At 41.7% G+C, this 15664-nt stretch overlaps 1 protein-coding gene across 4 annotated transcripts in view; it reads right to left on the bottom strand.

The window, feature by feature from the left end:
* Positions 1 to 15664, bottom strand: part of LOC139392412 (collagen alpha-1(XVI) chain-like) — a 161143-nt gene that overhangs the window by 86382 nt on the left and 59097 nt on the right. For all 4 annotated transcript variants that reach the window (XM_071140386.1, XM_071140388.1, XM_071140385.1 and 1 more), the window contains exons 16-28: positions 14693 to 14737; positions 14401 to 14496; positions 13283 to 13321; positions 13051 to 13095; positions 11681 to 11716; positions 10435 to 10548; positions 10197 to 10232; positions 5145 to 5306; positions 4768 to 4812; positions 4579 to 4614; positions 4320 to 4373; positions 4014 to 4064; positions 3752 to 3895 (exon numbers count right to left, since the gene is read on the bottom strand). In XM_071140386.1, coding sequence (XP_070996487.1) covers positions 3752 to 3895; positions 4014 to 4064; positions 4320 to 4373; positions 4579 to 4614; positions 4768 to 4812; positions 5145 to 5306; positions 10197 to 10232; positions 10435 to 10548; positions 11681 to 11716; positions 13051 to 13095; positions 13283 to 13321; positions 14401 to 14496; positions 14693 to 14737 — 903 coding nt within the window. The remainder of the gene's footprint in view (positions 1 to 3751; positions 3896 to 4013; positions 4065 to 4319; positions 4374 to 4578; positions 4615 to 4767; positions 4813 to 5144; positions 5307 to 10196; positions 10233 to 10434; positions 10549 to 11680; positions 11717 to 13050; positions 13096 to 13282; positions 13322 to 14400; positions 14497 to 14692; positions 14738 to 15664) is intronic.

Raw genomic sequence — 15664 nt, 5'->3', positions numbered from 1 at the left:
TTATCGTTGTCTCTGATTGGGAACCATATTTAGGCAGCCATATTCTTTAGGTCTCTTGTGGGTGATTGTTTCCTGTCTTTGTGTTTGTTGCACCAGATAGGGCTGTTTCGGTTTTTCACGTTTCTTGTTTTGTATATTGTTAATTTTTCCTCTTTCATTAAAGATGTATAAAGATAACCACGCTGCATTTTGGTCCGCCTCTCTTTCACCAGAAGAAAACCGTTACAAGGTAACCATTGTTACCATGGTTACCTGTTCATGAGTCTTATGGCTTGGGGGTAAACACTGTTGAGAACCCTTTTTGTCCTTGACTTGGCACTCCGGTATCGCTTGCCATGCGGTAGTAGAGAGAAAAGTCTATGACTTGGGTGGCTGTGGGTTTTTGACAATTTTTAGGGCCTTCCTAGAGGCCTGGATGGCAGGCAGCTTTGCCCCAGTGATGTACTGGGCCGTACGCTCTACCCTCTGAAGTGCCTTGCGGTCGGAGGCCGAGGGATGCTCAAGTTGTTGCAGCTGTAGAACCTTTTGAGGATCTCAGGACCCATGCCAAATCTTTTTTGTTTCCTGAAGAGGAATAGGCTTTGTTGTGCCCTCTTCCCAACTGTCTTGGTGTGTTTGGACCAATCTAGTTTGTTGTTGATGTGGACACCAAGGAATTTGAAACTCTCAACCTGCTCCACTACCGCCCTGTCGATGAGAATGCGGACGTGCTCGGTGCTCCTTTTCCTGTAGTCCACAATCATCTCCTTAGTCTTGGTTACGTTGAGGGATAGGTTGTTATTCTGGCACCACCCGTCCAGGTCTCTGACCTCCTCCCTATAGGCTGTCTCGTCGTTGTCGGTGATCAGGCCTACCACTGTTGTGTCGTAATTAATGATGGTGTCGAAGTCGTGCCTGGCCATGCAGTCGTGGGTGAACAGGGAGTACAGGAGGGGACTAAGCATGTACCCCTGGGGAGCTCCAGTGTTGAGGATCAGCGTGGCAGATGTGTTGCTACCTACCCTCACCACCTGGGGGCAGCCTGTCAGGAAGTCCAGGATCCAGTTGCAGAGGGAGGTGTTTAGTCCCAGGATCCTTAGCTTGGTGATGAGCTTAGAGGGTACTATGGCGTTGAACGCTGAGCTGTAGTCAATGAATAGAATTCTCACATAGGTGTTCCTTTTGTCCAGGTGGGAAAGGGCAGTGTGGAGTGCAATAGAGATTGTATCATCTGTGGATCTGTTTGGGCGGTATGCAAATTGGAGTGGGTCTAGGGTTTCTGGAATAATGGTGTTGATGTGAGCCATTACCAGCCTTTCAAAGCACTTCATGGCTACGGATGTGAGTGCTACGGGTCTGTAGTCATTAAGGCAGGTTGCCTTTGTGTTTTGGGCACAGGGACTATGGTGGTCTGCTTGAAACATGTTGGTATTACAGACTCAATCAGGGACATGTTGAAAATGTCAGTGAAGACACCTGCCAGTTGGTCAGCAAATGCCCGGAGCACACGTCCTGGTAATCCGCCTGGCCACGCAGCCTTGTGTATGTTGACCTGTTTTAAGGTCTTACTCACGTCAGCTTCAGAGAGCGTGATCACACAGTCGTCCGGAACAGCTGATGCTCTCATGCATGCCTCAGTGTTGCTTGCCTCGAAGCAAACATAGAAGTGGTTTAGCTTGTTTGGTAGGCTCGTGTCACTGGGCAGCTTGCGGCTGTGCTTCGCTTTGTAGTCTGTAATAGTTTGCAAGCCCTGCCACATCCGACGAGTGTCAGAGCCGGTGTAGTATGATTCAATCTTAGCCATGTATTGACGCTTTGCCTGTTTGATGGTTCGTCGCAGGGCATAGCGGGATTTCTTGTAAGCTTCCGTGTTAGAGTCCCACACCTTGAAAGCGGCAGCTCTACCCTTTAGCTCTGTGCAAATGTTGCCTGTAATCCATGGCTTCTGGTTGGGTTATGTACGTACAGTCACTGTGGGGACGACGTCCTCAATGCACTTATTGATAAAGCCAGTGACTGATGTGGTGTATTCCTCAATGTCATCGGAAGAATCCCGGAACATGTTCCAGTCTGTGATAGCAAAGCAGTCCTGTAGTTTAGCATCTGCTTCATCTGACAATTTTTTTATAGACCGAGTCACTGGTGCTTCCTGCTTTAGTTTTTGCTTGTAAGCAGGAATCAGGAGTTGTGGTCGGATTTACCAAATGGAGGGCAAGGGAGAGCTTTGTACACGTCTCTGTGTGTGGAGTACAGGTGATCAATAATTTTTTTCCCTCTGGTAGCACATTTATCACGTTGATAGAGATTTGGTGGAACTGATTTAAAAAACTCTGCATTAAAGTCTCCGGCCACTAGGAGCGCCGCCTCTGGCTGAGTGGTTTCCTGTTTGCTTATTTCCTTATACAGCTGACTGAGTGTGGTCTTAGTGCCGGCATCTCTCTGTGGTGGTAAATAAACAGCCACGAAAAGTATAGCTGAGAACTCTCTAGCCAAGTAGTGTGGCCTGCAGTTTATCACAATCTAGAGACATCCTTAGATTTCCTGCACCAGCTGTTGTTTACAAATATGCACAGACCGCCCCACCTCGTCTTACCGGAGTGGGCTGTTCTATCCTGCCGGTGCAGCGTGTATCCCGCTAGCTGAATATCCATGTCATCATTCAGCCATGATTCCGTGAAGCATAGGATATTACAGTTTTTGATGTCCCGTTGGTAGGATATTCGTGATCTTACCTCGTCTAGTTTATTGTCCAATGATTGCATGTTGGCAAGTAATATTGGCGGTAACGGCAACATTCCTAGGTTTCTTCTGCGGGTCCGGACGAGGCATCCGGCTCTTCTTCCTCTGCGTCGCTTCCTTTTGCGAATAATTGGGATGTCTGCCCTGTGGGGTGTTTGGAGAATATCGTGTGAGTCCTGCTTGATGTTGTTGTTGAAGATATCTTAGTCTAATCCGAGGTGAGTGATCGCTGTCCTGATATCCAGAAGCTATTTTCTTCTGTAAGATACGGTTGCAGAAACATTATGTACAAAATAATTTACAAATATCGCGAAACCCCCCCCCCGCATAATAGCACAATTGGTTAGGAGACCGTACAACGGCGGCCATCTCCTCCGGCGCCATTGTAACGAATTACTAAGGGAATTACTATGGGAATAAATATCCCTGATTTACAGAAATATTGGAACAACGTTGTCTAATGAAGGCAAACAATTTAGAATCCTCCAATCTTGTAGCCTACTTCCAACCGTCACGTTGTACATCGCGATATTTTCCATCCGATCCTAACGGAACCCCTGAGGGTTTCGTTTTTCTCTGAATAGAAACACCATAATATTAATCTAATTAATTAAGCCAAATTTCTTAAAATCAATCCCATATACTAATATATACATATACTAATTGAAAAAGGTTTTCAATTCTCAGGGAATGCCAATACGGAATACTATCAAATGCTTCTCAAAGATGTCCTTTGGTGGTTAAACTAGCAATAACTTGCAGTAACAGGAAAAAATGGCTGAGAATTAAATGACGTGCCACAGAATTCTGCGGCAGCACGCAAGGTGCAATATGATGCAACTTTTAAAGGAGGAACCACTGTATACACTAAACTACATTCAGGTTGGTGTTTTGGTAGGTTTGACAGAGGCATGTGTATGTTGTTGGCTTGGTCATGTTAAACAAGCATCGTCAAACTTATGACAAACCTGGATAACGAAGTAAGCAGAGAAGCCTGTTGCAACTCTTTTCCTGTCAGGTAGAGTGGTCTCACCTGTTTGCCATCGGCGCCCACTCCTGGAAGCCCGGGAGGCCCTGGAAGTCCAAGGTCACCTGGGGTCCCTGCTAGCACCTTGACAATGGACGTCTCACTGCCCACCTCTGAGGGAGAAGACTGGCACACCTCACACGACGCACCCTGGGGTAGACGGGAGACACACTGGGTTAGGACGGGTGGCAAAACTCTCCTACACACCTGTGTGGACACACGGATAGCCATACTTTCATGTGTAGACATGCACGCACACACACTTCACCTTCTCGCCCTTAGGACCTGGAGTTCCCAGACCAGGAATCCCTGCATCTCCCTGTCAAAAGAATCAAATGACACAATATAACACAAGACAACACAACATAACACACTCTAACACAACACATTACACCTCAACCTAACATAACACATAACACAATATATAACACAGCACAACATAACACTACACAACATTACACACTCTAACACACTCTAACACACTCTAGCACAATCTAACACTCTAACACAACATAACACAATATGGTGACATCAGCCAGTATTGGATGTAGTGTCTGTTATCTCCATCTCTCACCTTTATCCCCTTCAGTCCATCCTTTCCACTAGGTCCTCTGGGTCCAGTTTTGCCCTATCAGATAAATAGTTACAGTACATGTCATCACTTTATCTCCAAAGAGCATCGCAACCGCCAACTGAAATCATTTCTGCATCAGTAATTTCTGAGAAATATTTTATCATAACGGGTGACAACTATGAATATAAAGTATGAATATAAAGTATCAGTCACTGAAAAGAGTCTAGTGAAATCACTCTTAATGGTAGTCTACACTCACCGTTTTACCGTCAGCTCCTTTGCCACCAGCGTTACCCTGGAAACAAGATAAACTGTAATGTCAACAGAACTGTACAAATTGCTTTTGAACTAAATTTAATGGGTGAGATACATAAACACATTTATTCCATCAGTCTCTGCACTATGTCAAAACTCCTGTGTCCTACTTGGAACCTTACGCAGTACACACCTTTTCCCCTCTTAGGCCTGCCAGGCCAACGAGTCCAGCCTCCCCCTGTAAAGCACCAACAACGTGGAGGAGTTACTTCTGGGTCAGATACAAAGAAACAGGAACAACACAGGTACAAACAAACACACACACACCACAGGAGGCTGCTGAGGGGAGGACGGGTCATAATAATGGTCGGAAAGGAGCAAAAGGAATGGCATCAAACACCTGGAAACTATGTGTTTGATGTATTTGAAGCCATTCCACCTATTCCGTCCAGCCATTACCACAAGGCCCGGAACTCCACAATTAAGGTGCCACCAACCTCCCGTGACACACACAAAACAACACAACAGAACACACACTTACACATTCATTTCCAAAAAACACACATTCACCTGTTCTCCCTTCTGTCCCAGCCCAGGTTCTCCTTTCTCTCCTTTGAGTGTCAGAGTTTGTTTCATAGCAACCATGTTGGCACCAGGTATTTCACCCAGGGTGGGGCACACAGCACATGCGTCACCCTTTTCCCCTTTGACCCCATCCGATCCCACCTCTCCCTGCCAAGCACACAGACACACATCATAACAGTGAGTCAGATTATTGATAACACCCACTAATAGGCATGCTTCCTTTAAGGTGTATCGTCTAAAGTGGTTTCCAAACAGATCAGTTAGTATAATGTGGTGTCCAAACAGATCAGATTGTATAATGTGATGTCCAAACAGATCACTTTAATGTGGTGTCCAAACAGATCAGTTAGTCTAAGGTGGTGTCCAAACAGATGGGTTTAATGTGGTGTCCAAAGCGATCAGTTACTCTTCTGTTGAGTCCAAACAGATCAGTTAGTCTAATGCGGTGTCCAAACAGATCACTTTAATGTGTTGTCCAAACAGATCAGTTAGTCTTTTGTTGAGTCAAAACAGATCCGTTAGTTAAATGTGGTGTCCCTAACATTTCAGTCAGTCAAATATATCTAATGTGGTGTCCAAACAGATCAGTTAATCTCATGTGGTGTCCCTAACAGATCAGTTAGTCAACTATATCTAATGTGGTGTCCATAACAGATCAGTTATTCTAATGTGGTGTCCCTGATGGATCAGTTTGTCAACTATATCTAATGTGGTGTCCCTAACAGATCAGTTATTCTAATGTGGTGTCCCTGACGGATCAGTTTGTCAACTATATCTAATGTGGTGTCCCTAACAGATCAGTTATTCTAATGTGGTGTCCCTGACGGATCAGTTCGTCAACTATATCTAATGTGGTGTCCCTAACAGTTCAGTTACTCAACTATATCTAATGTAGTGTCCAAACAGATCAGTTAGTATAATGTGGTGTCCAAACAGATCAGTTTGTCTAATGTGGTGTCCAAACAGATTAGTTTAATGTGGTGTCCAAACCGATCAGTTAGTCTTCTGTTGAGTGCAAACAGATCAGTTAATCTCATGTGGTGTCCCTAACAGATCTGTTATTCTAATGTGGTGTCCCTGACGGATCAGTTCGTCAACTATATCTGATGTAGTGTCCCTAACAGATCCGACAATCAACTATATCTAATGTGGTGTCCCTAACAGATCTGTTATTCTAATGTGTTGTCCCTGACGGATCAGTTCGTCAACTATATCTAATGTGGTGTCCCTAACAGATCAGTTATTCTAATGTGTTGTCCCTGACGGATCAGTTCGTCAACTATATCTAATGTGGGGTCCCTAACAGATCAGACAATCAACTATATCTAATGTGGTGTCCCTAACAGATCAGTTAAATAACTATATCTAAAGTAGCATCCCTAACAGATCAGATAATCAACTATATCTAATGTGGTGTCCCTAACAGATCAGTTAATCAACTATATCTAATGTGGTGTCCCTAACAGATCAGTTATTCTAATGTGGTGTCCCTAACAGATCAGTTAATCAACTATATCTAATGTAATGTCCCTAACAGAACAGTTATTCTAATGTGGTGTCCCTGACGGATCAGTTTGTCAACTATATCTAATGTGGTGTCCCTAACAGATCAGTTATTCTAATGTGGTGTCCCTGACGGATCAGTTCATCAACTATATCTAATGTGATGTCTCTAACAGATCAGTTAATCTAATGTGGTGTCCCTAACAGATCAGTTAATCAACTATATCTAATGTGGTGTCCCTAACAGATCAGTTATTCTAATGTGGTGTCCCTGACAGATCAGTTGGTCAACTATATTTAATGTGGTGTCCCTAACAGATAATTTATTCAACTATATCTAATGTGGTGTCCCTAACAGATCTGTCAGTCAACTATATCTAATGTGGTGTCCCTAACATATCATTTATTCAACTATATCTAAGGTGGTGTCCATAACAGATAATTTATTCAACTATATCTAATGTGGTGTCCCTAACAGATCTGTCAGTCAACTATATCTAATGTGGTGTCCCTAACATATCATTTATTCAACTATATCTAAGGTGGTGTCCATAACAGATAATTTATTCAACTATATCTAATGTGGTGACCCTAACATATCAGTTAATCAACTATATCTAATGTGGTGTCCCTAACAGATCAGTTATTCTAATGTGGTGTCCCTAACAGATCAGTTAATCAACTATATCTAATGTAATGTCCCTAACAGAACAGTTATTCTAATGTGGTGTCCCTGACGGATCAGTTTGTCAACTATATCTAATGTGGTGTCCCTAACAGATCAGTTATTCTAATGTGGTGTCCCTGACGGATCAGTTCATCAACTATATCTAATGTGATGTCTCTAACAGATCAGTTAATCTAATGTGGTGTCCCTAACAGATCAGTTATTCTAATGTGGTGTCCCTGACAGATCAGTTGGTCAACTATATTTAATGTGGTGTCCCTAACAGATAATTTATTCAACTATATCTAATGTGGTGTCCCTAACAGATCTGTCAGTCAACTATATCTAATGTGGTGTCCCTAACATATCATTTATTCAACTATATCTAAGGTGGTGTCCATAACAGATAATTTATTCAACTATATCTAATGTGGTGTCCCTAACAGATCTGTCAGTCAACTATATCTAATGTGGTGTCCCTAACATATCATTTATTCAACTATATCTAAGGTGGTGTCCATAACAGATAATTTATTCAACTATATCTAATGTGGTGACCCTAACATATCAGTTGGTCAACTTTGTCTAATGTGGTGACCCTAACATATCATTTATTCAACTATATCTAAGGTGGTGTCCATAACAGATAATTTATTCAACTATATCTAATGTGGTGACCCTAACATATCAGTTGGTCAACTTTGTCTAATGTGGTGTCCCTAACATATCATTTATTCAACTATATCTAAGGTGGTGTCCATAACAGATAATTTATTCAACTATATCTAATGTGGTGTCCCTAACAGATCTGTCAGTCAACTATATCTAATGTGGTGACCCTAACATATCATTTATTCAACTATATCTAAGGTGGTGTCCATAACAGATAATTTATTCAACTATATCTAATGTGGTGACCCTAACATATCAGTTGGTCAACTTTGTCTAATGTGGTATCCCTAACATATCAGTTAGTCAACTATGTCTAATGTTTTGTCCCTAACATATCAGTTATTCAGCCATAGAGGAGACGCTGGCCACAATACAGCTGTCATGTCACAACATGATCTGTGGTTTGGGATGGGGAAGGCTGCTAAACAATTACAGTATGTGGTTACAGGCACAGCATGGTGTGTGTGTGTGTGTGTGTGTGTGTGTGTGTGTGTGTTAGGAACCTTGAAAGCACTTGTTTGTCTATAAACACAGTGCTTTCGGAACGTATTCAGACCCCTTGACTTTCCCCACATTTTGTTACGTTACAGCTCTATTCTAAAATGGATACATAAAAAAAAAAAACATTATCAATCTACACACAATACCCCATAATGACAAAGCGAAAACAATTTTTGTTGGAGTTTTTGCAAATGTATAAAATAAATAAACAGAAATACCCTATTTACATTAGTATTCAGACCCTTTGCTATGAGCTTTGAAATTGAGCTCAGGTGCATCCTGTTTCCATTGATTGCCCTTGAGATGTTTCTACAACTTGATTGGAGTCCACCTGTGGTAAATTCAATTGATTGAACATGATTTGGAAAGTCACACACCTGTCTACATAAGGTCCCACAGTTAACAGAGCAAAAACCAAGCCATGTCCGTAGAGATGCGAGATAGGTTTGTGTCGAGGCACAGATCTGGGGAAGGGTATCAAAACATGTCTGCAGCATTGAAGATCCCCAAGAACACAGTGGCAAAACTGAGCAATCGGGGGAGAAGGGCCTTGGTCAGGAAGGTGACCAAGAACTAAATGATCACTCTGATAGCTCCAGAGTTCCTCTGTGGAGATGGGAGAATCTTCCAGAAGGACAGGTCTCTGCAGCACTCCACCAATCAGGCCATTATGGTAGAGTGGCCAGACGGAAGCCACTTGTCAGGAAAAGGCATATGGCAGCCCATGTGGAGTTTGCCAAAAGGCACCTAGATTGAACTCTTTGGCCTGAATGCCAAGTGTCACGTCTGGAGGAAACCTGGCAAAATCCCTATGGTGAAGCATGGTGGTGGAAGCATCTTGCTGTGGGGATGTTTTTCAGCGGCAGAGACTTGGAGACTAGTCAGGATCGAGGCAAAGATGAATGGAGGAAAGTACAGAGAGATCCTTGATGAAATTCTGCTGCAGAGCGCTCAGGGCCTCGGACTGGGGCGAAGGTTCCGCTTCCAACAGGACAACGACCTATGGATCTATGGAGACACCTAAAAATATCTGTGCAGCAACGCTCCCCAACCATCCTGGTAGAGCTTGAGAGGATCTGCAGAGAAGAATGGGAGAAACTCCCCAAATACAGGTGTGCCAAGCTTGTAGCATCATACCCCAGAAGACTCGACGATGTAATCTCTGTCAGAGGGGTGTCAACAAAGTACTGAGTAAAGGATCTGAATACTTATGGAAATGTGATATTTCCCTTTTTTATTTTGAACAAATCAGCAAACATTTCTATAAACCTGTCTTTAATTTGTCATTATGGGGTATTGTTTGTAGATTGATGAGGGAAAAAAAACGATTTAATCAATTTTAGAGTAAGGCTGTAATGTAACAAAATGTGGAAAACAGTCAAGGGGTCTGAATACTTTCCGACGGCACTGTACGTATGTGTGTGTGTGTACATTTCGATTTGAATCATTTAGCAGACGTTCTTATTCAGAACACCTTTTCACCTAGTCGGTTCGGGATTCAAACCCGCAACCTTTCGGTTACTGGCCCACTGCTCTGAACCGCTCGGCTAACTGCCTCCCTTGGTATACTGGTGTGTATGCACCTACAGTATATGAGTGTGTGTGCGTGTGTGTGCACAGTTTAGTTTAGATGCTGTATGTATCCCATTCTCAAAGCACATGAATGAAACATGAGATATAAAGGAACTCTGTACCTTCTCTCCCGCCTTCCCATCTGATCCTTGAAGACCCTGATGAACAGAAGACAGGAGATGAGGAGGGAGGAGAGAAGAGGAGAGGAAGAGAAGATGAGATAATAAATATTTCTAGCTTTAAATGAGCATTTCTGAATTCCTTGATGACTATATTAAACATAAATCACTATATGCACATCTTGCAGACTGCACCTTTAAAGGGTCAAAGGTTAAGAGTTAGGGGTGCTATATATCTCACCGGGAGGCCAGGGTCTCCTATCCCAGGCTCTCCTTTGGGCCCTGTCTTCCCCTGGAGGGCTACAGTGTTGCCCAGGTCTTCAGACAGGACGGGGCACAACTCACACGGGTCACCCTGTGAGAAAGACACACAGAGTAAAAGAGAGTCAGAGATGTACGGACACAAACCCACAGATGTAGAAAAACAAACCCACAGATGTAGAAACACAAACCCACAGATGTAGAAACACAAACAGTCACATATGTAGAAACACAAACCAATAGATGTAGAAACACAAACCCACAGATGTAGAAACACAAACAGTCACATTTGTAGAAGCACAAACAGTCACAGATGTAGAAACACAAACCCACAGATGTAAAAACAAAAACGCACAGATGTAGAATCACAAACAGTCACAGATGTTGAAGCACAAACAGTCACATATGTAGAAGCACAAACAGTCACAGATGTAGAAACACAAACCCACAGATGTAGAAACACAAACATTCACATATGTAGAAACACAGTCACAGATGTTGAAACACAAACAGTCACAGATGTTGAAACAAACAGTCACAGATGTAGAAACACAAACCCACATATGTAAAAACAAAAACGCACAGATGTAGAATCACAAACAGTCACAGATGTAGAAGCACAAACAGTCACAGATGTAGAAACACAAACAGTCACAGATGTTGAAGCACAAACAGTCACAGATGTAGAAACACAAACAGTCACAGATGTTGAAGCACAAACAGTCACAGATGTAGAAACACAAACCCACAGATGTAAAAACAAAAACACACAGATGTAGAATCACAAACAGTCACAGATGTAGAAGCACAAACAGTCACAGATGTAGAAACACAAACAGTCACAGATGTTGAAGCACAAACAGTCACAGATGTAGAAACACAAACAGTCACAGATGTTGAAGCACAAACAGTCACAGATGTAGAAACACAAACAGTCACAGATGTTGAAACAAACAGTCACAGATGTAGAAACACAAACCCACAGATGTAAAAACAAAAACGCACAGATGTAGAATCACAAACAGTCACAGATGTAGAAACACAAACAGTCACAGATGTAGAAACACAAACAGTCACAGATGTTGAAACACAAACAGTCACATATGTAGAAGCACAAACCCACATATCTAGAGAAGTATAGATACACACACCGACAAGTCAATTATATACAGATACTTAGAGAGAAAATCAAGATAATTCAAGCTGGGACACTGAGGGTAAGTCACCTTATCTCCTTTACCACCACCAGGACCCCTAGGACCCTGAAAACACAACAGCAATACATTATAGTAGAGCATTATGATTAGGTTTCAAATTACACGCTGACTAACATGACTGACTAACATGACTAAAGGACTAATTGATGACTAACATGACTAACATGACTAACATTACTAACTTACTAACATAACTAGCATGACTAGCTGAATAACATGACTAACATGGCTAAATGACTAACATGACTAATCTGATTGACATGACTAATGGACTATCATGACCAACTGACTAACATGGCTAACTGACCAACTGACTAACATGACTAACATGGCTAAATGACTAACATGACTAAATTACTAACATGACTAACTGACTAACATGACTAACTGACTAACATGACTAACTGACTATCATGACTAACATGGCTAAATGACTAACATGACTAAATGACTAACATGGCTAAATGACTAACATGACTAACTGACTAACAATTACTAACATGACTAACTGACTAACATGACTAACATGGCTAAATGACTAACATGACTAACATGACTAACATGGCTAAATGACTAACATGGCTAAATGACTAACATGACTCAATGACTAATATGACTAAATGACTAACATGGCTAAATGACTAACATGACTACCATGGCTAACATGTCTAAATGACCAACTGACTAACATGACTAACTGACTAACATGACTAACATGGCTAAATGACTAACATGACTAACATGGCTAAATGACTAACATGGCTAAATGACTAACATGACTCAATGACTAACATGACTAAATGACTAACATGGCTAAATGACTAACATGACTAACATGGCTAACATGTCTAAATGACCAACTGACTAACATGACTAACTGGCCAACTGACTAACATGACTAACTGACTAACATGACTAACATGGCTAACATGACAAAATGACTAACATGACTAACTGACTAACATGGCTAACTGACCAACTGACTAACATGACTAACTGACTAACATGACTAACATGACTAACATGACTAACTGACTAACATGACTAACATGGCTAACATGACAAAATGACTAACATGACTAACTGACTAACATGGCTAACTGACCGACTGACTAACATGACTAACTGACTAACATGACTAACATGACTAACATGACTAACATGACAAAATGACTAACATGACTAACTGACTAACATGGCTAACATGACTAACATGGCTAACATGACTAACTGACTAACATGACTAACTGGCTAACATGACTAACGGACTAACGAGACTAACGTGACTAACATTACTAGCATAACTAACACGACTAGCTGACTAACATGACTAAATGACTATAAAACAAAACAGTTATTTGAACGCATCCTGTACTCACAGGATCTCCTGGCTCTCCATCTTTCCCTGGTGTCCCAGAATCCCCCTGGGACAGGAAGAGAGGAACAAGAAATAGTAACCATAACAACAGTTGTAACATTCCAGAAATGTACATTGTTTTCGGATGTGTTATTATCAAACAATATAGTCTGCATACTTCATATACTGCAGCCTTCAAAGTTTCGAAGTAGGATTGAATTGGATTTAAAATAATACCGCAGATATTTTTTTACCTTTTCTCCATTCGATCCAGGTGGTCCTCCTGGGGTGCCCTAGAAACAAAACAAAACACAAAAAAAAGAGAGCTGAGCAACTATCCCCCTCTCTAACTGTCTTTCACTTTCTCTGTCTACCAGAACCCAACAAGAACAGACGCACTCACACACAGGCTCTGCTCTAGAAGCTTTTTGGTTTCAGTCAAGGGTAACATACTTCACTAAGATGTGTTAGAGGTGGATTTATACATTTTCTATATCTATACATCTGTCTTAATATCATAATCCCTTCTGCATACAGAGTGATATTGTTGTAAAAGTTACTAATAACTAATGCAGAGGATTTTCTCTCTCTCTCTCTCTCAGAAACACAAGCCACTGAGTGACCCACTCATTCACAGCTCGCCAAGAGATTCAAAGACAAACGGGCAGACAGACAGAAAACAGGCTTTCTTAAGCTGAACCATAATTGTCAGTGACCTATATTAATTGTGTAACTAATGCCTATGACCTATGACAACCAACTAATAACCAGGCTGAGGAAGCAACCAGGCTTATCAAGCAGCTACAAACGTATTTTCATTTTATTCGACAAATCCCATGGTTTAACCTGCCTATGGTCAGACAGCTGCAAGATTGCTTTGTTTCTATAATACATTTTCCAGACATGATTAATCTTCTCCTGTCTATGTACAAACGCCATTTATATTTTGCATACGGCCTACCCACCGTTCTATATCAACCAATCAAGTAGCAGACTTACTTGACAATCAAAGGAGGAACTCTCTAGGACCTCCTCCTAAACCTAGGGGTTTATAATACTCTGTCATTATAATCCCTGTGTGTGTTCTCCTGTGTACATCATGGTATTAAAGAATTTCAAGTGAAGTTTCAATTGTCGATGTCACCTTTCAGATGCTTTTAGGCTCTAGTCAAAGGTAACACACAGATTCTTCTTGGCACAAAAGCTGCATCCATATAGCCGGCCATTGCCTGCCAAACCCAGCCCCACCCTGCCCAGTGCATAAAGCATCAGACAACTGGGAGGCACGAGAGTTCTTAAAACAGCAATCTGACTCCTGAACAGAGGATGGCACAGATAGATAGGACAGAATTCCAGGGCAGACACTACTCACTGGTAGGCCTGGGTTTCCAATTCCTGGAAGTCCTGGAAGTCCGGGGTGTCCCGGTTCTCCTGCTAGTCCCTCGGGCCCCACTTTTCCAGAGGTACCCTGGGAAAACAAGTTACTAAAGGTTAAAGTTAAAATAGTCCAAATTGACATGAAACAGAAAATTAAAGTTGGAATTTGAGTGTCACTAACACCATTTGTTTACAGTACATACAGATAGGAAAGTACAGTGTACATACAATGGAAGTAACCATACTGTACTTAAATAGTGCTACATTAAGAAAAGAGTAGCTCTCACCTTCTGTCCCTTGGGTCCCACCACACAGATGGATCCAGCTCGACCCTGGAGACACACACACAAAACATAGTGACATCATCAGTGTGCGACGTGGCCAGAAGAAGGTTGGGTAACCTGTTTTGTAGCATTATTTGGTGTAGAACTGTATCGATCCCTGTATCGATATCTCTCAATTCCAACAGTTATTGTCCTTTTACTGCTGTTATTTAATTATTTATTCATTTTATTTTCTATTTTTTACTCATCCATTTTTTTACTTAACACTTATTTTTCTTCAAGCATTATTGGTTAAGGGCTTGTAAGTAAGCATTTCACTGTAAGGTGAACTACTACTACACCTGTTGTATTTGGCGAATGTGAAATATACAATATGATTTAATTTGATTGTGGAATGCCTCCCCATCCTCCACCTGGCTGTAGATATGGCTCAGCTCTAATTAAACAGTATGAACACCTCTGCCAACAGGATATCTTAACCTGAGAGAGCACACACACAAACACCAGTGGAGGCTGCAAAAAGGAGGAGGGCTCCTAATCATTTCCAGAACAGAGCACAAGGAATGGCATCAAACACATGGACTAGAGATGGGACAATAAACTGAAAATTTAAATACGTTTGCTGATATGGGTGATTGTTAATGGGTAAGCTACAACATTCAAGTAGTAGTAGTAGCAGTAGTAGTAGCCGTAGCAGTAGTAGTAGTAGTAGTAGTAGTAGTAGTAGTAGTAGTAGTAGTAGCAGAAGCAGTAGTAGGAGTAGCAGTAGCAGTAGTAGCAATAGTAGCAATAGCAGTAGCAGTAGTAGGGGTAGTAGAGTAGCAGGAGTAGAGGTAGCAGAAGTAGAAGTAGCAGTAGTAGTAGTAGTAGTAGAAGTAGCAGTAGTAGTAGTAGTAGCAGTAGTAGCAGTAGTAGCAATAGTAGCAGTAGTAGCAATAGCAGTAGCAGTATTAGCAGTAGTAGCAGCAGCAGTAG

This window comes from Oncorhynchus clarkii, chromosome 32 (assembly GCF_045791955.1).
Source record: "Oncorhynchus clarkii lewisi isolate Uvic-CL-2024 chromosome 32, UVic_Ocla_1.0, whole genome shotgun sequence".
Taxonomy (NCBI): domain Eukaryota; kingdom Metazoa; phylum Chordata; class Actinopteri; order Salmoniformes; family Salmonidae; genus Oncorhynchus; species Oncorhynchus clarkii.
The sequence above is the reverse complement of the archived record's forward strand: the minus strand, read 5'-3'. Positions and strand labels throughout refer to the sequence as shown.